The 27982-nt window shown below is 42.6% G+C and overlaps 1 protein-coding gene and 1 non-coding gene across 3 annotated transcripts; both read left to right on the top strand.

Annotated features, from left to right (window-relative positions):
• On the top strand, window positions 1–27402 carry TMEM86A (transmembrane protein 86A). 2 transcript variants are annotated; one of them, XM_048487022.1, is made up of 3 exons: window positions 1–167; window positions 17262–17526; window positions 22699–27402. In XM_048487022.1, the coding sequence occupies exons 1-3, from the start codon at window positions 147–149 to the stop codon at window positions 23124–23126; spliced, it is 714 nt and encodes a 237-aa protein (XP_048342979.1). In that variant the 5' UTR covers window positions 1–146; the 3' UTR covers window positions 23127–27402. The 2 variants fall into 2 exon arrangements, with proteins under 2 accessions (XP_048342979.1, XP_048342977.1); XM_048487020.1 differs by lacking the exon at window positions 1–167 and adding an exon at window positions 8053–8126.
• On the top strand, window positions 10161–10267 carry LOC125427606. Its single transcript, XR_007243723.1, has one exon. It is a non-coding gene; the product is annotated as a U6 spliceosomal RNA (small nuclear RNA).
• Window positions 27403–27982: the final 580 nt, after the last annotated feature.

Here is a 27982-nt window from a genome sequence, read left to right as displayed (position 1 = left end):
TCTAAAAAAGAACAGAAAAAACAATCGGCATTGAGAAAAATAGATACACTCTGATCCTATTTAAAGGGGAGCTTGAGATACCTCGAGTCAGTCCTCGCTATATAAACAAAGGCGGAGGACTGCAGAGAGAAAGCTTTTCGACCAATATGGTGTCGCCGGTGACTGTGGTGAGTTCGATCAGCTTTTAAGTAATTGCAAGAATAAAACTTGCAGAAAGAAAAAAAATCTGCGGGAGGGGGGATTGCAAAAATGAGCTAAAGAAGGGGAATCTTAAATATATTTGAGACGGCTTTGTCATTGCCCGGGATCCTTGTTTTGGCGAACAAGAGCATCGTATTCGGATTGCTGAACCCTGTAGTCCCCATCAAATATAGATTGACAGCTCGAGTAGGGTTTTTCCCCGCATCTGTAGCAGCCTGTACCCCCCACCGCCCTTCTCTTCCCCCAACTCTTCTCTCCCCGCCCCGCCCCGGTTGGGAGAGAAACGTAGCGGTGGGAAGAGATATCCCGGTCGGATTGCTGCTTAAACATGGCAAGGAAAAAAAAACGCCTGCGAAAGTCAATAAAATGAAAACATTGGACATGTGACTAGGAAGCGTGACTTTGTTGATTTCCCTTCCTGGGGCTCGCCGGCTGCTAGGCAGACACTGATTGATGGAGAAGACGGGGGAGGGGAGCAAGAGGTCACAGTCCGTCCATCTCTTTCTCCAGCATCTTCCCCACCCCCCTTTCCCTGCGCTCCTATTGCTCAAGAACTGCGAACACTTTGGCATTGCTGCCAATATGCTTACGTGTGTTGCGAGCGACCCATTTATGTGTAAGCCATCTGTAAATAAAATTACAGATTTCTAACTCCAATGGGTGTCCCCTTGCAGGGATCGAGTAACTACAATATGAAGACGTTATGGTCTTGGCTTCCTTTTTTTCCTTTGACTCTTCATTATTCCCTTCGCCCTCTCCAAAGTTTTTTTTAAAAAATCCTTACCGGAAAGCCAGTAGTTAAGCTACAAAGAATATAGGAATGATTAAATGAAGATGTAATTTTGCTTGTGGGGTCTCCTCAGCTTAAAAGAAAGACAGGCATTTAGAGTGCAGTCATTGCTGTAAGTTCTGTTCAGTGTGATGTAGTGGACATAAAGTTGAAGGGGCGGGATGACTGGTTCAAATCCAAATTAGAAGCAGAGCAGTGGATTCCAATCCTGATCACCCAAGCAGCATATTGGGTCATCTTAGCTTGCTTCACCTGCCTCCTAAAGTTGTGGTGAGAACTTAATTGGCCCCCAGTTTACCTTCATTTTCTCCAGCCTTTCCAGCCATGATGGAGTTCCAATTTAAAGTAAAGCTTCACAAAACTGTAGCATCGGCAGCAATGGAAATCAGTGATTAATGTCAATTCCGCACAGCAAGTGTATAATGGGTTGCAGTTGTGATAAAGGAACCCATTTTCCTGTTTTCCCATGACGTGCATGCTGTGCAGGCAGCAATTGGAGGCCACAGAAACAATTTGGGCTGCTTTCATGCCTTTGCACGAATATGCCTCTCTCTCTTTTTAATTTCCTGCAGTACATTGGACATGTGACATGAATTCCCATAGCCATGCCAATCGTCCCACAATCTGACCAGTTGCACCTGCATAGCTACTCAGATGCAATCCACAAAATTAAAAAGAAAAAGAAAAAAGGGGCCTTCCTGCAACGGACACAGGAGGCAGATTCCCCCTGACTGTGGATGATGTGCTGGAAAGGAGGCAAATGAAGTGCCTCCTCCTGCCTGGCCATTCGCATGGCAGTGGCTCCAACCCAGGATTTTCTGGCTTTCTTTTCCCCACCTTTCTTTCTCCCTTTTCTCCTTTTAATTTTTCTTTCCTTCATCTAATTTCCTTTATCTGTGCAATCTCAACTCCTGTCTCGATTTATTTTTCTTTCTTTTCACTCCCCCCAATTCTCTTTCATTCCTTATTTCCTTTTCTCTTTCTTCTTTCCCTCTCTCCTGATCTTGATGAGCACCCAGGTCTTGGTCCAGGCTCTGATGGGGGCAAGCTAGAGGAACCTCCGGTTCAGGGAGAGGGGGATGGATGGCCATGATAGTGGGCTCCTGAGTGGCAACCACCTTCCCTGGGCCACTGAGGGGAAACACTTGGCCAGGCCATTGAGGAGGCAGGCTCCAGGAGTGTGAATGGCCTTTCTGTGGGGGAGGTTGTCCCCAAGTGCCTCTTGTTGCTGCAACCACTGTGCTCCATTCCCCAGCCAGAGCCACTGTGCCCTGGCCAAGCAGGTCAGATTGCTGTGTGCCCTGGCCTTGGCAGTGGTGGCAGCTGAGCTGCAGGCTGCGATCTGCTGTGTGGCCTGCAGAAAGTGCTTGGTATGCCCCTTGGTACGTGCACACCAATCTCACACAGCCTGAGTTGGCATGTCATGTCTAACTCAAGGCAGAGACATGAAGCAGGAGAGTTCTTGGCCGGAGAGGACTAGGTTGGCTCTCTCTTCTCAAGCAGTGCCTAAGTGGTGTATAGCCAGCGCCAAGAGGAAGGCAGCACAAGCGAGGAGTGCACTCTCGGTCATGGCCCCACAGAGCCACCGAGTCTTGCTGTGGCAGCCCAACTCAATTCTGCACCCACTGACCTCAGTGAAGATGGCAGCTTGAGACAGTGGGGGGAGGAGGTGGCAGGCAGTGCTCCTCTGGTTCCTCACTGCTGCAGGGGGAAGAGAGGGGATGGATGGCCAAAAATGCTCCCCCCCCCCACAAAAAAATGCAAGAGGGGAATGCACAGAGGTACATCAATCTAATCTCATGTAGCTATAGTGATATTATTTCTTTAATGTATAATTGGAAAGGGAGAAATATATAGGTTTTATGTGGTGTTTAAGGGAAAGCGAGAACCAGAAAAAGGCCATGCTGAATGGTTTCAAAGACTATTGATTCCAAAGTATGCCATGTACTACTTTTCTGTTAACTGTGATCACACAAATGCTCAAACCTCTTTACTGGTGGTTAGTAGGGTTACCCTTCCACTTCTATAGTACTTTTTGCTCCTTCCATAAAAGTTTTCTGCAAGAAACTTTAAGGAGACTTCCTGAATGCATTTTGGAAATGTAAAGATTAGTCCCAGGGCAAGAAGTGATTAAAAAAAATGAAATGTGACAAAACCACTATTTGGACACAACCACAGACGATCATTATTCAGAGCTTTATAAAACCTGTACCAAGCCTTGATTGGGACTGGCCCTAAATCCATTTCTGAAAGAGAGCGACCATCATGAAGCTAATTCAATCTTCCTCAGCATAGGTTGTGACACCAGTTCAACCTTTAGGTTAAACTTTATTTAGACTTAAAAATTCTATAATTAAGCAGGAGCTTTAAGATTACAAAGCTGGGTTATGTGATAGCCAAACTATATCTGCACCTATTAATTAATTAACTCTATTAATTTATTTTCTGAACTAATGTCTGGGTAGCCATAATTTTGAGGAGATGGTCAAAAGAGAAAAGAGCTATCCATTCATCCATATCTACAATAATTTAAGGAACAACTAGGCCTGTCCCTCGTAATTGTAGTAACTTATTGTGAGGGTGATATGATCTCTGGAAGGTATAATCTCTTCCCCAAGCAGCCATACAGGCATCTTGAAGTCCTATCTTCCTTTTGAAGAAGGCTGAAATTAGCTCTTCCCCTTGGATGACAGAGAAGATTTCACAAGCATAGATATCACTCCTCTTCCAAGCAGTCATTCCATATAACCTTCATGTTGACAAGCAGCTTTGACTAACTGGGTTAAAGTGTCCTTTTTAAAGACTGTAAACCTGTTGACATGATGAATCATTTAATTTAATTATTCCAAATGCCTACCATTGGATACAGAAGAGCCACCAGTGGAGAAACACAGATTTTTGACATGTTTTCCTCCCCCAAGAATCCTTCTAATACCCAGAGGATTGATTCCCAGGATCACAGGACCTGTATGAACTAATAGACAGAGGTCGATTCCCCACGGTCAATTGATCGCGTGATACTCACGCAAAATATCAAGGTTTCAGCAAGAACTCCCCACTGCTTAACTGCCGAACATGGATTCATCCCGGTTCTGGCGCTCCCTCTCCCCCTTACCATATGTTTTTTAAAGAACCTTCATGGAAGAGCACCTTTTAAAAAAACACGTGCCGAAGCAGGATCAGTGTGGAGGATCAGGGAACAGAATTTAGGTTTTATTTTCCCGCCGTAGGGAGTGACGCGGAGCCTTCCAGCCAACCAGAGCACAATGGGCTCTGTGCAATGCATGCACAGCCCCCCCCCCCTTTTGTTTCGCACTGGTGGCGGCTACGTTGAAACATGTGGAATGTGTGGAATGTGATATCTGTGCCAACTGTAAACTGAAATTAGACGTTTGTGCCAGTGCAGCTGCTGTAAAGAGTGCCGAAAAAATCAAAGTTGCACATAAACACGTAGCTTAGTGCGAAAGCGGGGAAATTCTATCTACGCATGTGTGTGATGACGTAGCTGCGCAAAAAAAGTTTTTTTTAAAAAAATCCTGCCCCAACACACTGCAACAGCCAATCAGAACCAGGAAGAACAGTGCCACTTAGCAGATTGTGCATTCAATTGTGCGATTGTGGGGAGTGTTGCATTGCTTGAAACCATGATAGACATAGAGGTCTTCACTAGACACACGCTGCAGTGGGGAGGGAGAAACTGCAATGAAAAGGTGCTGTTTCTTTTGAAACCTGGTTGTATTCGGCTATAATTTCTCAGTGGGGAAATGGCCAGGGGGAAGGGGGTGAAACAGCTCCCTTCTTCTTCAAGCAAATGCATCCCTAATTAGAAAAGAGGGGCAGACGCATTCCCCTACAGCTTTTTACCTGTTAATCCACTGTTAATCCACACATATCCTGGAACTGACTGTTAATCCACACATATCCTGGAACTGCTTGATGGAAATCAACTTTCCAAAAGTCCCTCCCTCCCTCCCCCACTCCATTTTCAACTTTCTCATGAAAGCCATGTTCCTCCCTCCTACCTGCCATTCTTTTTGATGATTTTTAAAAATTTCCAATTGGCATATTGATGCAATGCTTATATTGGATGGAAAAACTGTACCAATGGCTGTGGACTATACCTGCTCTGTAGCACTTGTGACATAACATCCCTCAAGCTCGAGAGCATTTGTGTAATTGGTTCTAAAATGTACCTTTCTTTCTTTCTTTCTTTCTTTCTTTCTTTCTTTCTTTCTTTCTTTCTTTCTTTCTTTCTTTCTTTCTTTCTTTCTTTCTTTCTTTCTTTCTTTCTTTCTTTCTTTCTTTCTCTCTCTCTCTCTCTCTCTCTCTCTCTCTCTCTCTCTCTTTCTTTCTTTCTTTCTTTCTTTCTTTCTTTCTTTCTTTCTTTCTTTCTTTCTTTCTTTCTTTCTTTCTTTCTTTCTTAAATGGATAATCTTAGGGAAGCTGATACCAAGACTGCCAGATGACCCAACTTTTGACTTCATGTTATTTTAAATTAGAAAACTGAGAAGAAGCTTGGTTCATGCTGCTAGCCTGGAGATAAATTTGGAGCAAAGCAATAGGGAATACTTCTGACCCACCACTTTCTCCAGCAGTGGGCAAACAGTCCCAGATTTATATTCTAGAATTAACTTGAATAGAAAACCTGCTTCTTATCTTTATCCCTTTGGTTTTGTTGATGTTTTTGAAACTAGCAGTGCAATTTGCCTCTTTCCTTCAGTTTCCAAGTATATATATATACACACTGTGAGAGGCCAATCTAGTAATGCTTTAAAATAGATTATTGAGAAAGGATGTAGCTTCCATGAAGGCAAATTCACAGACTTTCTGTCGTCACCAGAAAGGAAGAACTTGCTGAAATCTTTAAAAGATGCATAATTTTTGTTAGTAACAGAGCAGAGCTGCTATTTTTAGTTTTCACAGTCTTTTTCAGAATTCATGCTAGATCTACCAGAAGCTAAAGTCAGTAAGTAATATGTTAATATTCACCATTTTACCATATGGAAGACCTCTGGTGATCCTGATGGTAACGTTTACACCTTAATGAATACAGACAGGGTTGTAGCTACTTAAAAAGGCACCTAGGGCTAACATGTGCCAGACACCCCCACATCTGTGCCCCCGCCAGGACAAAGGCACAGTTGAAGGCCAGAAAGCAGGGGCTTGTCCCACCCACAATCTCCACGTGGAGATTGGGAATGGGCAAGCCTAGCTGCCCCTAGTGTCATGTGGAGGTCAGGTGGCCCCATGCCTTCTGGCCCCACTCCTGATCTCCACATGGAGATTGCAGGCAGGGCAAGCCCCGCTCGCTGGCCTTCAACTGCATGCCTGTCCTGAACTCCTCAAGGAGTTTCAGACCAGGATGCAGTTATGTAGGGGAGCACAGCTATAAATGCGCCCCCAAGAAATGGTACCCAGAGCTCCAACCCCTCATGTCCCCTAGCTACATCAGAGAATTCAGATCAACTGCTTGTCATATGGAAATGTTTTCTACCATACATTTGCTCTGTCAGTTTTATTAAAACATACTTGGTTAATTTTTCCCTGGCCACTCATGTTCACGCATGGTGAATGTTGGGGTCTTTAGTCCATATTTATTATGTGATGAGCTGGTTGTCTCTTGATCCCCAGTAGAATTAAAGCCTAAGCTTTAATGTGGGAGGGGGTCTCATTGGCGCCGACCTCCTCCGTCCGCAGTCTGGGGGTCCACCTGGATTCGTCTCTCTCCATGGAGACCCAGGTGGCCCATATAACCCGGACTGCATTTTTCCATCTCCGACAGGCCCGGCGGTTGGCTCCCTTCCTCTCCCAAACGGATCTAGCCACTGTGATCCATGCAACGGTCACCTCCAGGCTGGACTATTGTAACTCGCTCTACGCAGGCCTTCCCTTGCGCTTGATTCGGAAGCTAAAACTGGTCCAGCATGCGGCAGCACGTCTGCTCACAGGAGGCGCCTTCAGAGAACACATCCAGCCTGTGTTATGTCAGCTGCATTGGCTCCCGGTTGAATTCCGAATCATTTTCAAGGTGTGGGTGTTGACCTTTAAGGCCTTGCGCGGCCTGGGACCCTCGTACCTGCGGGACCGCATCACCCCATACGTCCCAACTCGACCTCTGCGTTCTGCAGAGGCCAATTTGCTGGTGGTCCCCGGCCCCTCTATGATGCGGCTGGCCTCCATGCGGGCCAGGACTTTTACGGCACTGGCTCTGGCCTGGTGGAACACCCTTCCTCCAGCAGTCCGGGCCCTGCGGGACCTGGGTGAGTTCCGCAGGGCCTGTAAGACCGTGTTGTTCCACCGGGCCTTTGAAGTGTCCAGCCGCTGATATGGTGCCCCCTTGTCGCTCTTCGTTGCTCCGTGTTTCGGTGCAGTTATATCAGGGCTCCTTTTATTGAGGAGCCCCACCACCCTCCCCCCCCTTTTCCTCTGGGGTAGGTTTTAAATTGGGGTTGGACGCCTCTATCTGTTTATTTATGTATTACTGTTTCGCTGTTTTTATGAGTTTTAAGTCATTTTATGGGATGGAGCCTATATATTTATATTTTGTACGATTGCTCCTGTTTGATGCTTAGACAATGTTGTTTACCACCCGGAGCCCTTCGGGGATCGGGCGGTATATAAATCTAATAAATAAATAAATAAATAAATAAATAAATAAGCGCATGCAGTGTATCTTATGCATGTTCCTTCCTTGCTACCCATGTCCCATCCTTCCCCGCCACTGTAAAACATAGTGTATGTTGATTTTCTATATTAATATAATCACAAGTATCCATGGGACTAGACACACTGTTTTTTTGTGTGCATTGGTTCAGTATGTGGCAGCAAGGTTGTAAACAGATTTGCTATGTTGCTAGAGTTGAAAAACCACTGGCTTTTATTTTTGAGTAGAATTCAAAGTAATGGTTTCATCTAAACCCCTAAATTCCCTGGAATCAGGAGATCTGAAGGGTCACCTTGAAAGTATCTATATACCAAGATTGTAAGAGGAGGCCTCGCTTCAGGCACCCCACATCTGGAAGTTAAATGGGGTCACCATCTGAAACAGCCTTCTCCACCATGGCATCCATATTGGAGTGTGTGTTCTATGAAAACATTCATCTGGCATTCACTTTACTGTTCTTATGGTACTACCGTAAGTGAAACCTCTTGTATTTTCAGGTTATAGGGAGATATAGTTAAAGGAATTTTGTGGGTTTTATTTCTTATTAAAGTTGCTTTGGTCAGACTTACCTTTTATTGTTTTAATTTTTTAAGGAAGTCATCAGGGAGATTGTTAGTGGAAAGGCAGCATATGAATCTCTAAAATAAAAGAGAATACATGAATAACCCAAGAAGGCTCTGCTTTAATTCCTCATAGTTTTCATATGACAAAACAGACAGAACCCCCAAAAGGCTTGTCTTGGAGAATTTAATATTCAGTGTTTCATGTTTGTGATATTGTGAAATAGGGCAAGTGAAACTAAACTATCATTTGTTCACTGAGTTGGTTCTTGCTGGGAATTTGCTAGCAGTCTGGATCAGGGATCAGGCTGACATTGTGCAATATTTCTCCCAAAATCAGTCTTTGGGGTGGGGGTGGAGCCAACAGTATAAAGCTAGATCTGGATTGCCTCTGTGCTCAGTCTGATCCTGGCCTCAGTGACCCTTCATTTAACTAAATTTAATAGATAGTTTGTCACAGAAAATGTAGCCGTTTTATTCTACAGAAAGATGTTTGTAACTGTGAAGAGAGATCACTTGGCTGTCACTCCTTAGATAAACAGGTATAACCTTATTTGACAAAAAAATTATGTGGTGGCAGAAACATGCAGGTCCCAATTTTAATTCTTTAACACTTGATAGGGACTCCCCCCCCCCCTTTCCTAGGAGCTGTATGTCAGGATCCTCCTTGATCCTTCCTAACTTCCACTCTCAACCGCCACCTGGAGGCGTATCTGCAGAAAATGGGCAAGCTCTCAAATTGTGCCCCCCAAACAGGTGATACACATTTTTCAGATAACTGTATCATAATATCAGCTCAAAAATACAAGTTGTTCAGAGTAGCATACCCAGTTCTCCCTGCCCCATTTTACCCTCCTTTATGGCAGAGTGGGAATTTGAAACTGGGTCTCCAAGATACTGGTCCAACCTACTTTCCTCTTCAACAACAGCAAAAGCTGTATAAGAAAGAAAGCAAAGTATTTTCATCATGAATTCAGCTGTATGCAACTGGCATTTTTCCCTTTGGATAAAGCAGCTAAAATTAGCTCAACAGCTTTTTAGGACTGGATGATATACCTGTGCAGAAGAGTAGGATTAGGATTTGGGAGAGCCAAGACCCCCCACCCTCCCTTAGCCAGGGAAGCGCACTGACAAACTTTAAGAAGCATTTTACTTAAAGAAGTTTCTTTGCAGTGTTTTCCCTCAAAATTTCTGCTTGAAAAATTGCAAAAAATGCATTAGGATGAAATGTCCAGTTTTTCCCCCCAGGGTATAACATTGCTAGATAATAGATTCCATATATTATGTGGGAGGACAGCTGTACAGATCTTACTTCTATGCCAGTATTTATGTAATGTGCAAAAATTAAAAAAACCCCAAAATAAAACAGGATACTGGATGGTCATTTAATATTATTTGATATCACTGCTTATTTTTATTGAAGTTGAGGGGAGGAGGAGGGGGGCAGGTGACTGAATGTGATCCTCACATGACCCATATGAGTCGCACCTGGGGCTCCTGCCTTCCCCCTCCCCCAGTTATGCCTGCTACCACCTTCAGGTAAACTGCAGAATTCTTTTCAAACCCCCTGTCAATCAAAATCATTAGACCAATATGAGACATCTGTAATTAGCTGTTTGTCAAAAGTTATGGATATCAGCTTCATATTTTTAAGAGAGAAAATTTGCTCAAGCTTTTTCCAGAACCTGTAACAATCACTAAGATGTTTTGTTCTGCTGGAAAAGGTAATTGCAAGTTTGAGATTCTGAAGATGCCATATTCAGCTATTTTTTCACATTATGCACCTGGTAGTAAAACAGCCAACATGTAAAATATTTGTGGCCATAGTTATCCTATAGCATAGAGGACCCTGTGCTCTTTAAGGAGACGGGGAGCATTCATAGCTCTGTCCAATCATGCCACCTAAGGTCAGGCTAAGACTCTCCCTACTCGTCTTTCCTTCCTTCAAAGCATGGCATCTTTTTGTTCCTGTTAATTGGAACAAATCAGAGAAGGTTAGCATGGCCCCTGCACAAGAATGACACACACATTTGTGAAGTGTTCCATATTTTTAGTATTACAAGTCAAAAACTATTTTTATGTCTCAGAGCATATAACTTTTAGGTTCAGCAAAGCCAAAGTAAACCCACCCCCAATACCAATACAATGTTGAGAGGCATTTTTTCCTCCTGAAAAAATATTTCAGGTGATTTAAAGGGAGTAGAGAAGCAGATTTCGAACAATTCTGATTTTTTTTTGGCACTTTTCAGGCTGTTTCAGCCCTGCTGCCATTTAAAACAAAATAAAAAGAGTACAGGAATCCCCCTCCTCCCTCCCTCCCTCTCTCCCACTCTTACTTCCCTGCAGGCCAACCAGCAGAACTCAACCACCACTGCTACCTCTGGGCTCCACAGGTGACTCAGAGGTAATCTGCACTGCCCGCTACTGCCACCCTCAGGCTTCACATAGGTGTCGAAGGTGATCACTACAGCTGCTGGACTCAAGGGAAGTGAAGGGATGGAGAGGGGGAGACAGGGGATAAAAGTAAAAATTTGATCTAATGGATGCAGGGTGTTTTTTTTTTAAAGGAATCTGGATATTCCAGATATGAGGGTTCAGGAATATCCAGGTTTTTAAAAAAATGTTGGAGCCAGTATACCTGAATCCAAATTTTACTGAATTGTTTTTGTACACCCCATGCAGTGCTGCCCCTTCTCAGACAGGCTGCAGGCTCGCCTTTCACTTGGATGATTTGGCTGCAATCACTCCACATTTCCTTCATTCTGTTGGATTAAAGGAGCTTCAGGAACCTCACAAGTCTCATTCTCAGAATAAACTCAGTGACAGTTGGAAGCTTCTTAAAAATGTTGGTGCATGCTATTCATCTACACAGGGGGAAAACCCTGTATGGAAGCAGCCCTGGTCTGCAGCCAAAGTTTTATTTGTACAAACGATAATCAGCTTAATTTGGATTGTAAATTTTAAAAATTGTACGGTATGTCATAAATGATGAAAGGAAAAAGGAGTTGTGGAGGTTCCTCACTGTGCAACTGGGCCCAGCCCAGTGGCCTGCACCATGCAATTGGGCCATAGTTTTTTGGGGATATGAAAGAAGGGAAAACTGAACATATAGAGGCAGATATAGGTAAGTTTGCTGCTGGTTGGGGAAGAGAATAGGAGGCAGGAAAAAGGGAGAGGCTATGGGGGCTTTCAGGGAAGAAAAAGACGAAACAGTGGGGGAAGGGAATAAGATGCCCACTGTAAGTCCTTGCAAGTCCCCCACTTGGTACACACTAATTGTTCCAGTACCATATTCACTACTACTGAATAACTTTAAAGTATTGCTGACCACATGCATTGTACACCATACAATCTTCAATTCTGTTGATGCTCAAAGGAATGCTGAGAATCAGGTTTCAGACTTTAGCCTTCATTCCATTCATATTTTAATTGTGGGTTAAATTTTCTGTGTGAGATGCCTGTACTCTTATAATAGTTAATAAATGGAACTTGGATGTTAGCAATACGTATCTGTTATAATACAATTTTATGAAACATCACGTGCCATGAAATTAAGGTTTCAACACTGACTCATGCTGAACAACATTTTCAAGCTATCTTAGCTCCTTTTATAAGAGTGGCTAAATCAGGGCATAGGAAAATTCAGCTAGGTTAAATCCTTTGTGATTATATTTAAACAGTATGAGTTGAAATTGCTTATATCAGCATACATGCTCACATGGTAGCCATTATATTTGTTGTATTTTCAAAAGCAAGTACCAGACAATATCATTGATATATCAGAATAATTTTTCCCCCTAATTGAAATGCACAGAAAAAACATGGGGACAGCTGAAGCCGGGGAAAAGTGATTGTCACCATCCACTCTACAGTTGTTTGAGGAGCAGATTATACCGTTGTTAAGGCACCCTTCAGCATCCTCTAGCTAGAGTGAAATGGAATCTAGTAGTTGTGGGGAATGCCAATGAGAGGCGGAACTGTCTCCCAAATGAAAGCCAGGTGGTGAACTCACTACTAGTAAGAAGTAGTGGTAATGGTGGGGTCCTCTCAGCAAGTCTTTAGTTTCATTGTTTCATTTTGTTTCATTCAGAGGGATTGTAGGTACCTTCTATTTATGTGTTGTGAACATAGTTGTACCCCTATGAGAAAGGGAAATGTTATTGTTTGAGAAGTTCGGAAAGTGGAATTATATTGTTTCCCTTCTTATAGGTCTTCCCGCTACCAGAGTCATCCTGTTAATGGTTTTTGGTATGAATGCCAGCATATGATTGGTAACTGGAGAATAGGGAACGGCCACAGAGTTCTAGCTCCTGGTCCAGCAGCGTTTCTCCACTGGAATTTCAGTATCAATCTTTGTGGAGCTAGGAACTAGAGCGGAAAAGCTCATAGTGAAATAAAAGTTGTTAGTCTTTGTTACTATACTCTGTAATTTTCCTACCCTTCTGGGACTGTTTTGTCAAATGCTATCTATGCAGCAGCAGAAATCAATGACTGAATATTTAACCACAGATACTCTGCCTCTCTTTGTTTCTAAGTATCCTTTATGCCTTTTAACTAGATCCCCAAATCATTCCATCAAGCTAATTAAATGGTATCTTAATAATGTTCTGAATAGGCTTTTCATTAAAGTTCTTGGATATAAAAATCATCTTAGGGACTTTTTATAGTGCACAGCTATGAAGGAATTCTCACTCCCTTTCCCCTGGCATTCTAATGCAAGTTTGATTAATTCTCCCTGCGGGTTGCACCTCCACTGAAGTGCCAGTTTTTCATGCCAAATAAACTGAAACAGCAATGCATTCAAAGGATTTCAAGGGCTTATTGCCAAGGATTTAATTTTATTCCCCTGGCAAATAACCATGCTTTGCTCTTTAAAAAGTCAAGCAGTACTGGCTGCCAACTCTACTACTACGGTCAGCTGAGCAGTGAGGCTCTGAATTGTACTAAAAGGGTATTTTTTATGAACAAGGGAGCAAGGACCTCATAGAGGGAGTTGTGGACTAAGAACTTGCCTACATTTCATAGAGGTGGGAATGATTTACCCTGTCACCTAATCAGCTGGAAAACTTTCAATAAAGCATTTGTAGAGTAAAGCAGTTCTCAAGTAATGTTCAGGTAAAACAAAAATTACCTCTGTTCACCAAACTTAATAGATGTTGATACCCATAATAGTCCCACTTACGTTTGTGAGGAAGAAAGAGGTTCAGCACAGATTAGTCAGAACAGTATATTTATCCCTGCTTCTGAATTGTGTTTCCATCACAAGGTCGTCTCATCCTCTCTAAAAAGAAAAGTTAAGAACTTAGGGGTGTCTTCAAACCACAGAACAGTGTGAGAGGAAGCAAACATACTCTTGTACATGGCTGCTCTTGAAAATGTCATCGCTGAATATGAATTTGAACCAAAGCACCCACAGTTCAAGTCCTGTTCTCTGGCCATTATTCCACCCTTGGTTGTCTGATGCACATGCTCTTGATGTACAGCACTTACAAGTGCAAATTGAATTTCTTCTTCAACAATGTCTTCACATAATTGGCAAAGGAATTGTGTGCCCTTGCCACAGATGTAGTAGCCATTCTTAGCATGCAATTTGTACTGGTTTAACAAGTACTATACCTTTCCCTAGACTTTGTGTTGTTTATTAGAAGTGATCACCACATGGCAGTGGCTGCATTCTTTTAGGAGATTTTAGATTTTCATACATCTGCAATAAATTGAGTTTTAATTGACATAAATCACATCTAAGCAGGAATATGCATTTAGAATATTGTTTGTTGGATATCTTCTCAGTATCTAGAATATAGTCCCTTAACTTCATTCCAAAATATGGTTGTCATTTACCTCAGTGGGATATAAGTAAGTCTACTCTGCCAAGGGCTGAACCCTTCCCCCCGACTAAACTGGATGGAGAATTATCTGAAAGGGGAGGGGGGTGGTATAAGAATTTAATAAAATAATAAAAAATAAAACTTTAATAAAATAATTATGGTTTTAAATGGTGCATGCCAGATCCAGCAAGTGGAGTTACTTGTACAAGGCCCAGATTAGAAGGGGAGAAGAAAGGGGCTGGACGCACAGTTCATGAAAGTCTGAGTCTGCATGGCAGCTTCGCCCTCCCTTCTAACATTTTCTTACTAAGGTTTTTTAAAAGAAGGGCTGCATGCAGATAATGCTGGCTGCTCCTCACATGTGCTGTCTGATCAGATTTGGAACAAAGACTGCTTTTGTCACCTTGGTTGATGATCTGTACCAAGAATTAGACAAGGGGAATGTGATCCTACTAGTTCTACTGGATCTCTCAGTGGCCGAGATATTATCAACCATAGTATCCCTGGTGGATTCTGCACAGAACAAATATAGTGGGTGCAGGATGCTATATAAACTGTTTTTTGGGGGGGGGGCTTGTGTGCTGGTGGGCATGGTGTGCTGTCTGCTGTCTGAGGAGCTCCAAGGTGGCGGGGGCACAAGCTGAGCAGATGCCGGAGAGGGAATGGGAAGCAGCAGCCATTCACAAGGCACTCCAGGGCGGTGCACACAGCCCTGGCAGCCCGGCAAGCTGCAGGGCCTGTCCACACCGTTGCCCTGTGAGCCCTCCACACCATCCTCCATGCAGGCTCCAGCTGCCAGCAGGGGTGCCCAGCTGGCCCTGCTCCAGATTCCTCCCTCCAGCTGCTCCCTACCAGGCAAGCCTTTCCCGCCTCCCCCCTCCCGCTTGTTTCCCCTGTGACAAGATCATAGGTTGCAGCCCCAAAGTGGTCACTATCACTCCCCAGTGGAGGGTTTTCCTATGAAACTTACAGTCTTGGCTCCAAACGGAAACCTCTGAAATTCATCCACCACCTTTTCAAACTGACATTTTTTCTTCTTCTTTAAGAGTTATCACCACTTTTAATTTTTGTGTGTGTAATGGCTAAAGACATGGCAGTGAAAGTCTGATCTACAAGAAGTGAGGACTGATGCTTGCAAAAACCTTTACAAATACCACCAGCAGAGACATGACTGAGAGTCATCCAAACCCCCCTCTCTGACTGCAAACTCTGCCGGGGTTTCAAAACATTTATCCAACTTTTTGGAGAAGACCAAATAGGACCACCAAAAACCCTGTTTTGGGGGGTGGGGGCGGAAAGGGCAGATGTACTCTTTAACTGTGAGAAGTTTGATGTCAACATCAGTGAAATAACACTGTTGTAATTTTTTTAAATTAAGCTGGGAATATTTTGTGTATCATTGATAGTCAGTTTGGAGGGGAGGGTGGATGAATGGGGTGGGGTGGTAGGGTCTTACCAAGAAACAACAGGCATTTGTGAGAAGGTGTTTGTGTGTATGTTAGCTTGACATTGCAGTGATACTCAGAAATGAGCAGAATAAAGTAACAGTGGATGAAGAAACCCCACACTAAAGACCAATTGAATGGAAATTGACAAAAATGCAAAAAGCACAACCAGAAAAAGTGTAGAATCCCTCTGCTTTCCCTTAATTTGCATCAAAAGCAGGCAGGACAAGTGTGGATTCCTGAACAAAGCATGAAGATTTAAAGGGTCAGAAAACACAGTGTGTGGCCAATCCTTAGTGCTATAGGCTTTTCAAAGTGATGGAGACTGCTATAAGGGCCAGTTCACTGTTTGCCTTCAGTTCACTGTTTGCCTTCAGATTGGTTGTTGTGGGTTTTCCGGGCTATGTGGCCGTGGTCTGGTAGATTTTGTTTGTTTGTTTGTTTATTTATTTTATTAAATTTCTATACCGCCCTTCCCCAAAGGGCTCACATTTCCCTTCCCCAAAGGGCTCACTGTTCCTAACATTTCACTCGCATCTGTGGCTGGCATCTTCAGAAGTATATCACAGAGGGAAGTCTGTTACACACTGTGTCCAGAGAGAAGGAAATGTTCGAGGTATATATTGTCCATGTCCCTGGGTGGGGAACCAATCAGTAAGTGTTTGGATGGAACTTATTATGTAAAGGTGTGGTTGATAGTATTGTATTGCGGGTGAGGTTTTTCAGTCCAGGGAGTGATTCACCAGACCATGGCCACACAGCCCAGAAAACCCACAAGAGCCTGTTGAATCTGACTGTGAAAGCCTTCAACAGTAGCCTTCCTGATTCTAAGTATAGTGATCAGATGGACAAGTATATTACGCTTTGTAGATACAGTTCCAGCTCTAATTTCTATTATTGTAGTTATTGTAGATGGCTGCCATTTACCATATTTACTCAAAAGGAAGATGGACATAACTCCAATTTTTATGTGAATGTAAGATGATCCCCTGTTTTTTGATGACGTACCTGTGAAAAAATATAGTCTGTATAAATACTTGTATGAATCAGCCCAGCACCTTTCTGATACACATCTGGACAGTGAATGTGAGTGCCCAATGGTATGAAAATCATTCATGTGTCTTCTTTGGGCATATGAAGCAATCTTTGTACATCTAACTCTGGACTGTCTGTTGTAGTTTGCAGTAGTTCTCCAAGGTCTTCGGCAGAAACCTCTCCTCACCTATCTACCTTATATCCTTTTAAAAATTTGAAGTTACCAGGAATTAAAGCTTTCTGCATTTAAAACATGCACTTGGCAGTAGGTTCTTGAAGTAAGTTCACAATAAAAAAAAGAGAAGCAGTATAAGTGTGTTCTTCAGAAATCAGTATTCTTCAGAATACCCATGGTTTGTATTTTTTCCCCTTGACATCAAAACTGCCTCGAACAATTTTACTCTTTGAAAATCCATATAATGAGCAAGATTGATTTCCAGGGCTTTTGTGCTTTACAGGGAATAAATGAAAATCTCTTTAAGCCCTTCTTTTTGGCATGGAAGTTCAGAAAAGTTCCTAGATTGTACGGTTGATGGCATTGAAAAAGTGTGGTAAAGTTCAAGTCTCCTTTGTTCTTGTGATTTCTGGTAGTCAGCGGGATTCTTGAGCGAAAGGGGAAGTGAGCTTTTAAATTCAAGAGGAACAATTGGGGAAAGTTGTTTACAGTCTCTGCGGGACCTCTGCTGATTAGATGGATTTTTAAAAACCTTTTTACAACCCCCTTTTTTTCCCTTTTAGGTGAAGAGTGAAGGGCCTAAGCTTGTGCCCTTTTTCAAAGCCACTTGTGTTTATTTCGTCCTCTGGCTGCCGACTTCCAGCCCTTCCTGGTTCAGTGCTCTCATCAAGTGTCTGCCTATCTTCTGCCTGTGGGTCTTCCTGCTGGCTCATGGGATCAATTTCCTGACGGCCCATCGCAGTGCTTGTAGGATCTTAGCCGGCCTGATATTCTCAGCTCTAGGAGATGCCTTTCTCATCTGGCAAGAACAAGGCTACTTTGTTCATGGTCAGTGATATTCCTGTTGCTAAAGTCATGCTTTGCATACCATGCAGTACCTTTTAAAAGACTGAGCATAGAAATAACATGGACGGTTGCACAACAGCTTGACTGGAAAGGCAACAAGAGGTGGTGGTGATGGGTAGAGAAAGGGTATCATGGCGTATGCATGAGTGCCAGGTGACTAGAAGATTTGGGCATGTTGAACTAGTGCATATATGAACAAAATAGCCAGCTTTGTAGATTGCTGAAGCATTAAAATGCATTGCGAAACTTGTGAAGAGAAAGAATGTTAGGGCAGACACAGACCCACTATTGAGACTGGCATTCCCAAATCTCATTCTCTTCCCTTGCCCTGTAATTTGTTCTGTTTTCTATCTCTTTTTGTATGCCCTGCTGCCGGTGGAGGAACAGTACTGACAAACTTCATGGGCCCCTGGGCACAGTGTTCATTACCTCCTCCACCACAGTTCTCTTCTCTTCCCCTCTGCTTGCATCTATGGTGGTAGGAAATATATCATCACACTTGCATGTCCCTCATAGTCCCACAGTCTGTTTTAAAAGGAGTGCACCAAAGAGTCAATGCTAGGGTTAAAAACTTCCATGTTGGGGACTGGAAATCTCTTGGAGTTACAACTGAACCCCATACTACATACATTGCTTATTTATCAAATTGTACTTGGCTGACTGTGGGGGTGGGCCCAATAGTATGATGAGGAACCTGCAAGAACTTGGGGGTGACACCTTATCCCCCCCTCTATCCCCTTCCCCACAGTATTTGTGTTACTTTGCCCTGGAAACCTCCACATCCTCACCTTTCTGTGCTGCATTCTTTCCTTCCCACCCACTGACCCACCCACCCTTTATCATCTGACATCTTCACCTGTATTTATTTATTTATTTACTTCATTTATAACCTGCGTTTTTCCACAATGTGATCAAAAGGGCTTCGTCATTCTCCTCTCTGCTGTTTTGTTTTCACAACAACTCTGTGAGGTAAGTTAAACTGAGAATGTGTAACTGGTGATGGGCCCTTGGCTGAGCCAACCCTCAATGCCAGCCTTAACAGTCCTATAGTATCACAATGTGAATTCCATTTAACACTATTGGAGAGAGAAGAAATACTATAAGCCCTTTTCTGGTGGTATTTTTTTGTCATCTGTATCATCTAATCCCACTACTGTCTCAGAATGGACCAAGCAGTAGCATCAATCAGCTGTCTATAAATCTGTTGTCTCTCTCCAGCCGTCTATAAATCTGTTCAGTTCTCTATGAATCTGTTGTTTGCTCTCTGCTCTCTATAAAGCTTTCTATAAATCTCAGCTCTCTATAAATCTGTTGTCTGTCTCCAACCCAAGTCTTCAAGCCACAGGCAGTGGTGTCTCTAAAATTACTCCTTTTAGGGTTTTTTGAAAAGAATGAAAGCTGAAGCTGTGGCCGCCTGATTGTACCAAGTTGGGGCATTTACTACCAGAGAAATCTCTGTGCTGATGTCCCTAGAGAATCAGTAACTATCTTATGTCACACTGCAATTTCTTCCTGTTTGGAGCCTGAAGCTTTCTTCTTCTTCCTCTGAAAGAAGAGAGACTGTGACATGGAGTCCCAGGTGTAGCATGATTCAAAGATAAAAAGAGAAGAAAATCTTCTTCATACCCTGTCCAAGAAAAGATTCACCCTGTGGGCAAAAGAAGGAAAGGATGTTAGGGTAAGCATTTAGCACAGTAGTGCTAGATGTGCTGGTACATCAAGGACTACTTATTTTCCAAAGCAGGATTTGTTTGGCAAGCTGTGATGAGGATGAGGATGAAAACTTAAGAACATATGCTTTCTGTATGGCAACAATGATGGGTTGGATCAAGTCAGCTTTCCCATTCAGTCCCCTTTTCATTTCAATATTACACAATTCTACAGCCCCTATCCCAAACAGTTTTTGTAAATGCAGGTCCCACAATTTTCAGTGTAGCCATTTTTGGACAATCCTTCGTTCCTGTTTCCCCATCAAAAAAGCTGCTGGATCCAACCCTTTGTTTATCTATGTTTCATAATTTGTTTTTGAAATGTAAAAAATGCTTGCAAATTCAGTTTCTAAAAATCTCTTCACAGTCATTTTAGTACCAGACTTGTTTGTAAGGGTCTCATTAACACTTCTCAAAGCTTTGGCCACTGATTTTCCCTTTCCAACTGATTCAATTATCTAAAATGTGTTGTATTTGCTGCTGCGGCTCACATCAGAAAATATGGTCAGAAAATTTCAGAAGAGCTGAAAAGTGAAGACTATTTCATCCTCTTCCCACTCCTACTTCCTCTAAAAAAGCCCATCAATCTATAGTTTCTATGGATGTTGTATTTGATAAGTAGTAGCTGATGAATCAATACCACCATTTCAAATTTTATTGTGGGGGCCAAAGACATTTCACTGAGGAGCACAATTCATAGGAAGGTCACAGGTCCAAATGCAGTCCATTTCATTTTCAAGAGAATGTATTGTTTCTACTACTTTTATACCTTATAAAAAGTAAGACTGTTATAAAATAACTTTGTTTTTATAGGAAAGGGATCTATCTTTTGGCTTTCCGAGATAATATATACATCCAGAGACTCATTGTATAGATACAGTGAGTTGTGCCCAAAAAAGCAATCGTGTGGAGCCCTCAAAATCGGGACGAACTGCCTCATCTCTTTTCCAAGTGGAAATTCTGCAAATAATCAAACTCTAATCAGTGAAATCAATAGAAAGACTTTTATTTTAGGTGTGGTTTTGCTTAGCTTAAAATATTTCTCGCAATTTGGAAGGTCATGTACATTGTTGTGGGTGAGATTGTGAGAACAGCCAGGGCTAAGACCATGAATTGTGGTCCACATGTTACAGAACAGCAGTAAGTGATGAAACTGAAGCAAACATGCATTTGGAATCCCATGTTTGTGTGGGGAAAGCTGGGGTGTGTGGTTGGGTGTATTAACTTATTTAAAATATTTTTCTGCTGCCTTTTCACCCAACTTATGGTCTCCAAGGTGATAAACAAACAAAAACATTAAAACAAGCTTTTGAAGTCCTTAGTGCCTAAAATAACAATTAAACAATAATGACTCAAATAATTAAACAAGACACATGAATGAGTACCAAACAAAACAATCTTCATCTGCTTGTGGAGGACAATAATAAAGGGGAACAGATGAATCCCCTTGTGAAGGGAATTAAATAATTTTGGTGCCACAGCCAAGAAGGCCCTTTCTTGGATTTCCACCCATCTAGCCTCAGATGATAATGGCACTCAAAAAAGTGCCCCAGAAGATGGCCACTATGGTTGGGTATGTTTCTATGGGAGGAAACGGTGCTCAAGAAGAGTAGTGAAACAGCACATGGGGAAAGAGTTAAGTATCCTGTGACTCTCCCTTTCCATCCCAAATCACACTGCCAAAGCTGCTTTTCTTTGTGGAAATGGCGATGTAATTTGACAACAGGCCCTGAGAAACAATTTTCACTAAAATACTAAAACTGTATTGCTCCTGCGGGCAATAGGCAATTGCATGTGCATTTGCAATGAAATAGGGAGAGAAAAAAGGAACAAATAAGTATCTAACTGTGAGATTATACACCTATGTCTTTTTTAATGGGCATACTAATAAGTACCATGAGTAAAAGCTTATGCTAGTCAAAGAATGCTTAACATGCCAGTAAAAGCATTTGTTGTAGGCTAGCCCCTGATTTTAAATTGCACAAAGTCTATATTTGTGTTTCTGGTTTAGAACTTTTCATCCGTCCTTACTATGTGTTAATTATATCTGACAATGAAAATAGAGAAATGAGTGATCACAGTTCTCTCATTTGATCTTAATATTTTATTTCAGAATTCTGAAAGTGAAAATTACTTCTATACTAGCTATTTAATATGAAATGGAGATTGTTAGGTAGATACTTGCAACCTCTCCTGCTGTTTTGGGTTGGTCCCCAGGAGGTTGGAAAACCCTGTGGCCATCCCAAGTCTTCATTTGATAATGCCACATCTTCCCCTTGCTCCTTGTGGGTGCCCAGAACAAACTGGGAAACTCTCATTGCCACCTAAGACCCTCTGAGAGTATCTCCTGTTAAATGGAGTTGCATGTCTAGCATTCTGTACCCGCATTGCTGTTAAGAGGTTCCACCGAGTCGCCATGCTTGTCTGTTTCACTCCTATAAATTACCATGGGGGCAGTCTAGCACAACTTCACAGTTTCAAGCTATCAAAGGATGATAAGCTTACTTACTGCCTCTCCCTATTACCATACTTCATATAACAAGGCTGAATAGGGATGGTGCATTTCCAGAGATCAAGCCTAGAACATTCAAGTTAATAAATGAATGAAAAGAATACATATGTTCTATTCAAGCATTCAGACTGAGCAAGGGAGGAAAAAAATTAAAATACAGTCCCCTTTCCCCACTGTCAGCAATTATCCCAAATGATGTTTAATTTGGGCATGCTAACTTCTCTTGAAGTTGCAGTAATTTAAAGTTCAGCAGTACTGTAGTTCTCTGGGTTGTCCCTGGCAGTCGCATAGATATAATGGGGACATCTGGGGACAAATGCCCTGGGCGCTCCCCAGCAGAGCCATATGGAGGGGAAATGGCGCCCAGGGACAAAACCTCTTTTGGGCGCCCCCCCCCGCCGGTTGCGGAGCCCCGCCCCCACATCTAAAATATGCTTAAAAAGAGGAAACGAGTGGGGGCCTCACCTTCTGCGGTTCCTGAGTTCCAGTGGGCAGTGGGAGGGCGTGTGGTGGGAGGGCCAACTAGTGGTAAAATAATTAGAATCCTACCACTGGTATAGGGTGGCAAACCATTGTGCTGCTTCAGTCAACTATTGTCAAATACTCTGTGATTGCACCTGATGGCGCTTTCCCCCAACCCCCTCATTTCATCCAGCTATGAGTTTGCAGCTGGGATCCTGTGCAGGCATAGAACATAGTCACAATAACTGGAGTGAATTCTAAGGTTGAGGGCATTTCTCCACAGATATCATTAATACATTACTTTTAACAGAGAATCTAAACAATGCTACTTGCATTGCTAATATGTAATATTCTTCTCACCTTGACCTTTTGATATAACAGCCTTTTCAAGCTTGCTGTCAGTGTTCCTGGCATTACTTCTGGTAGTCATTAACCATTTTGATCACATTTTTCTGATTCCTTTCCCCTCAGGTTTGTTGATGTTTGCTATCACACACATCCTGTATTCCTCTGCATTTGGGATGAAGCCTTTGGACCTAAAAGCGGGCCTGGCAATTGCCCTGGTGTCCAGCTTTGGCTACACCTTCCTATATTCCTACCTCTCAGGGCCATTTACCTATCTGGTAGCTGTCTACGTTGCCTTGATAGGCTTCATGGGCTGGCGGGCCATGGCTGGTATGCAGTTGTGCAATGACCTTTGGACTTGGACCAAGCTCTCTGCTTGCATTGGCTCCGTGCTTTTCATGGTCTCAGATCTGACCATTGCAGTCAACAAGTTTTGCTTTCCTGTGCCATACTCTCGGGTCATCATTATGGCTACTTACTATGCCGCTCAAATGCTCATTGCTCTTTCTGCTGTGGAGAGCAGGGATGAAGAAATCTTTCAAAAGAGGAAGTAGACATGATGCCCACAGACTTTCCGACTCTACTGGGATACTGTAACCATATTCATCATGAGGGAGATTATCGTCTCTCTAGGTGAAATGATGATTGCATTGTCTTTGATGTTCAACTGGTTGGCTGGATTGTGGATGCCACACTGGAAATGTAGATTACCAGACCTACTAGCAACATGTTCTGTCTTGGAAGCTTTGGGAGGCCTGTGTGATACTTCATTGTATTTGTATAATGTTGAAGCTAGTGCTTAACATTCCAAAATGGAGAAGGCTCATTTCGGCAAAGTAGAACAACAACAACAACAACAACAGATGGAGGCTGTACTTTGGGTTTTAACAGGCTTGCCTTTGGCACTGGATGTGCCAGTTCATGTCTGACCAAGCTCCCATTTTGCGTGCATTATAGTACAACTGTGAAATAATTGTTTGTATACACAAAGAACACCCCCCCTTCCCCTAGCTTGAATCATGTAAGGATGCTGGAGCACTTCTGAGAATTGTGTGGATAGTAAAACTTTTGCCATCCCTGGATCAACCAGTCTGAATTCCAGATTCATGCAACCATTTATTTATAGGTTGTTAAAAGCCTTTTTTTTGTTCTGAATGTGAATGCTGTGGAACATCTGTAGTTCTGCAGACTTAACAGCACAACAAAATGCAACAATCTTCTCAGGCTTGGGAGAAAGAATGGGAAATGAAAGGGTTTTGCAATAGGCAGGTTCTAGTATGCAAAATCTCAGACTAGAATATGAGAAGATTGAACTGGAAAATGTTCCCTATGCTGGAGCATTTCAATGTCTAATACCCAGCTGCTTTGCTGGCTGAATTTATCTTCTGTGGCAATGACCTGCTTGTCAAGCCTACTGTTATCTCTTGGATGAATGATGGTATTGGAATTGTCTTCTCTTCTCCCCATCTGCAAAATCCAAAACAAAGTTGATGCATTGTAAAATAAAGCATTGGCAGTAATGCACATTAAGCAACAGGTGCTCTGGTCACTGTGAACTAGCCTATATTTTGGACGTGTAAGTATTATTAAGAAGTCATTAGTTCTGCTATAGGTTTGATGGATTATCAGGGAACAATATTAATTTCAAAGGAAGCTGATGGGCTTCTACATATATCTGCTTGTGTTCCTATATCTGTCTGTACATGCACATAAATATTTTGTTACTTCCCCACCACAGAGCTGTAGAGACTGTGGGTGCCTTCATACCCACAGCTGCAATGCAGGGATCACACCTACATTTTATAGCCTATCACCAAAGTGCTGAAAGACAAATCAATATGCTACTCTCCCAAGCTATTCATTCATTTTCCTTGGGCAGCACTGAACTGAACCACTCTGCAGGAGACTGGGAAGGAAATGCAACTTGGGAAATGTGCTTGTCTGTGGCTTCCCAGGTTTTTTTTAATTGGGTTGAAAATTAGGTGGGCTGACCTGCACTGCAGCAGTCAGTGTGAAGACTTGGGTGCATGACCCATTGGTTATCCACAGGACTTGGCTGGATGCTCCAGAGGTAATAATTCCAATACAATTTCCTGGGTTCCCTTATCTTGTAAATGGAAATAATTTAAATGTTCATTTCCTTCCTGAACGTAGTCCTGACACTGTTATATTTTTTGGGGATTCTGCACTTGTCTGCAAATCAGCCATGGAGTTTAAGTTTTTATCTGCCTGTAAAAATTGAAGAAGCATCACTTTAGTCTTCGAAAGCCACTTTTTAAACAGTGCCACATCTGCGCATCTGGTTTGTATACTCCCACAGACTATATAGTGTCTTTCTTGTTTTAATTGCTAGGTGCAAAGCCAGTGTGGTACAGTGGTTAAACTGTCAGACAGGGATCTGGGAGACCCAAGTTTGAATCCATACTCTGCCATGCAAGCTTGCTGGGTCACCTTGGGCCAGTCAAACATACTAAGCTAAACCTTTCTCACAGAGTTGTTGTGAGGATTAAATGGAGGAGAGAAACATGACTTAGACCAGTATGGTGAACCTTTTGGAGACTGAGTGCCAGGGGCGAAGCAAAGGAAAACTGAGTCTGGGGCATGTGTGCGCCCTGCACCCCCGCCACGCCCCTGTCTGCCCCCTACCCTGGAACACCCCAAAACATCCCTGTCACACCCCTGGAACGCCTTTGCCATGCCCCCACAGGGGCACACACCCAGTGCGTTGGGCACTCCTTGTCCCCTTGACACTATGCCACTGCTGAGTGCCCAAACTGGGGCAATGGCGAGCGTGCCCACAAAGAGGGCTCTGAGTGCCACCTCTGGCACCTGTGCCATAGGTTCACCACCACTGACTTAGACCATACCTAGGCCTATTTAGCTATGGGATGGTCTCATAATTTCCACAGTCCAGACTGGCTAGGTGTTTTGATTTGTAACGATTCCCTATGAAAATATGCCGGCAGCCAACTGAGAAAACCCTGACTGGCCAAGTCTACATTATGGACCTATACTGAAGATGCTGAGAAATACCCATTATTGTTCCCTAGACCGCGCTCCCAACCTAGATTTTGGAGCAAAGAGGCTATAGCTCCTCCAACAGAATAGCTTGTCCAGCTGCAGAGGGGAGAGAGAGAGCGCACCATTTCAAGGTTGCAGTGAGGAGGCAGGAAAGTAGCTTTAGCATGACTCTGTTTACACTACTTAGAATCCAACCTGTAGTTCCCAAAAGGGATGACTGTAAGACTAATTAAAATGTGTAGTGCAAATATTCCCAGAGTAATGCATACCTTTCTAAAAGCCTGAAGATAGAAAAAGGTTAGAATTATTTACTGCCTGAACTTATGATAGAGTAGAAAAGCAGATCAGCTTTAGATCAGCAAGGGTGGCATATACTTTTTTTTTGCTCTACATCTGAAAGTGCTAATTGGAGCTAATCTATCTATTGGTGACATTTTAATGCCTTTCTTCCAAGAGCTTGGGAAAGCACATATACCATCATCCATTTTAGCAATATATCATCACCCATTTTTGCCTAGCAACCAGTGGGGAACTTTGAGAGTGAGAACATGGGAAGCATTGGCAGTGTATGTCTATGATGTCACTTCACTCTAGGAACTGCCAGAAATTCCATGGTAAAACTGGCAATTCCTGAAGTGACATGGTGTCACTTTTGGATTTCCCCTGGAAGGGATGTCATACCATACACAACACTGGTTGTTTTTTCCTTCTACTGTTGCTCAAAGTAGCAGCAAGCAATGATGATTCCTGGTGGGATGAGACCTGGCAACCCTACTTTAACCTTGCAGCAAAGTTGTCAAGAGACTGGTAGTGACTGGCTCACTCAGTGAGCTTCATGCCAGATTGAGAATCTGAACCCAGGTCCCTCCAGTTATACTCTGACACTGACTCATGATCAGCCCACTTGCCTAGAAAGTGAAACAGAACAGGAAGATCTTTCCCCCCTCTATTCTTCTTGTTGGTGAAAACATGGCTGAAGGATGCCTTGTTACACTGAGACGTTCTTGGATTCTGATGGGCTGCCTTTCACCCCTTTCACATACACAGGCACGTACATTCATAGCTGAAAATTTACTATGATGTGCCTGCATGAGCTCCAATTAGGTGCAGTTCTGTGCTAGAACCCAAGTTAGGGAATGAATAATCTCCTAGCATCCCTGCTGTGGTACGCTATGCTCACACATGCGATAGTAGAGATGAAGTGAGTCAGACTACATGTGGATTGTAGTATGGATCTACTTGAGTTTATTAAGAATTGTACTTGAGCCTTTGTAAGAGTTTTCTGTTCTGTGCTGAACCGGGTCAGGGCTGCAAAATTTAATCAGACTTTTCATCAGCTGCAGAAAAAATAATTTATTTACATATATGTGAAACCAGAACTCTAGTTGTAATGGTCAGTTTGATTTTTATTCTCATGATTCAGAAAAGGTTATTTAGCAAAGTAATTTCATCCCTTTCTGAACTGCTGTATGATTGTTGTTAGGCATTAAGTTGTTTTCTTAGATTAGAGCATTTCCATTAAATCTTTCTTATACTGATTATGTAGATATCTGATTATTGTTAATGCACAGAGAAAGGGTGAGATGCTTTTCTGATGCAAATGGACATCCTGGTCAAATGCAGCTTTTACTTTCCCACAACCAACTAAAGCAAGACCCTCATATGAAATATCCCTTGCTGAGTCATGTACATTCTCTTCAAGAAGATGTGGCCTCCTGCAATTTTTCTTCTAGAGCCCACTATTTCCCTCTTCAGTTTGGCACAGTGTGTTTCAGATTGTTAGTTTGGAATAAAAATAGTATAACCAAATATGGAGATGTCTGGAATGTTTAAAAAATGGGAAGTAACACTAGGAAAAAGTTTCTGTTCAGTCACAGCTGAGTAACAAGTGATTGCATGCAGTCTCAGTTAACACTGCTTGAGATATCGCTTGAGCCACAATTGGAGACTCAAGCATGTTCTACTCTAAGAACTCTTTCTTTGGAAAGTTCTTCAAATTCCCCACTATTATCAACATGCTAAATAGATTTTAATCCCATTGTTTTCTTGTTCAGTCATTGGTGTAGATGTTTTTCCTCCCTGTGCAGTTGTGAGAAATTTTGTTGATAGATGTCCCAGGAGTTTGAGAATGTAGAAATTTACCTCTTGAATTTCTGTCTGTCATGAAATTGGTGCCATTACAAACAAAAAATAGTACCAGTTTTTATTTCCCCCTCCAACTTTTGGCACTGGTTCCATAATTGAAAATCAATACATTAAACATTTGAAGCTGCTGATTTGGATTTGAAGGATTTTAGCCTGTGGAGTAGAAACTTGCCACTTCCCCTCTCTTGCTGCAGCCCAAACACTCTCTGAAATATTATTCCTGGCGGACAAGGAGGGGGACAGG

This window comes from Sphaerodactylus townsendi, linkage group LG02, assembly GCF_021028975.2.
Source record: "Sphaerodactylus townsendi isolate TG3544 linkage group LG02, MPM_Stown_v2.3, whole genome shotgun sequence".
Lineage (NCBI taxonomy): Eukaryota > Metazoa > Chordata > Lepidosauria > Squamata > Sphaerodactylidae > Sphaerodactylus > Sphaerodactylus townsendi.
This window is presented reverse-complemented; position numbering and strand designations above follow the sequence as displayed.

Excerpts from the sequence above, each read along its gene's own strand:
- TMEM86A (XM_048487020.1), top strand. The coding sequence starts at position 8,079 with ATGAAAACATTCATCTGGCATTCACTTTACTGTTCTTATGGTACTACC. Across the intron at positions 8,127-17,261 it reads ACTGTTCTTATGGTACTACC|GTGAAGAGTGAAGGGCCTAA; the intron begins GTAAGTGAAACC and ends TTTCCCTTTTAG. Across the intron at positions 17,527-22,698 it reads ACAAGGCTACTTTGTTCATG|GTTTGTTGATGTTTGCTATC; the intron begins GTCAGTGATATT and ends CTTTCCCCTCAG.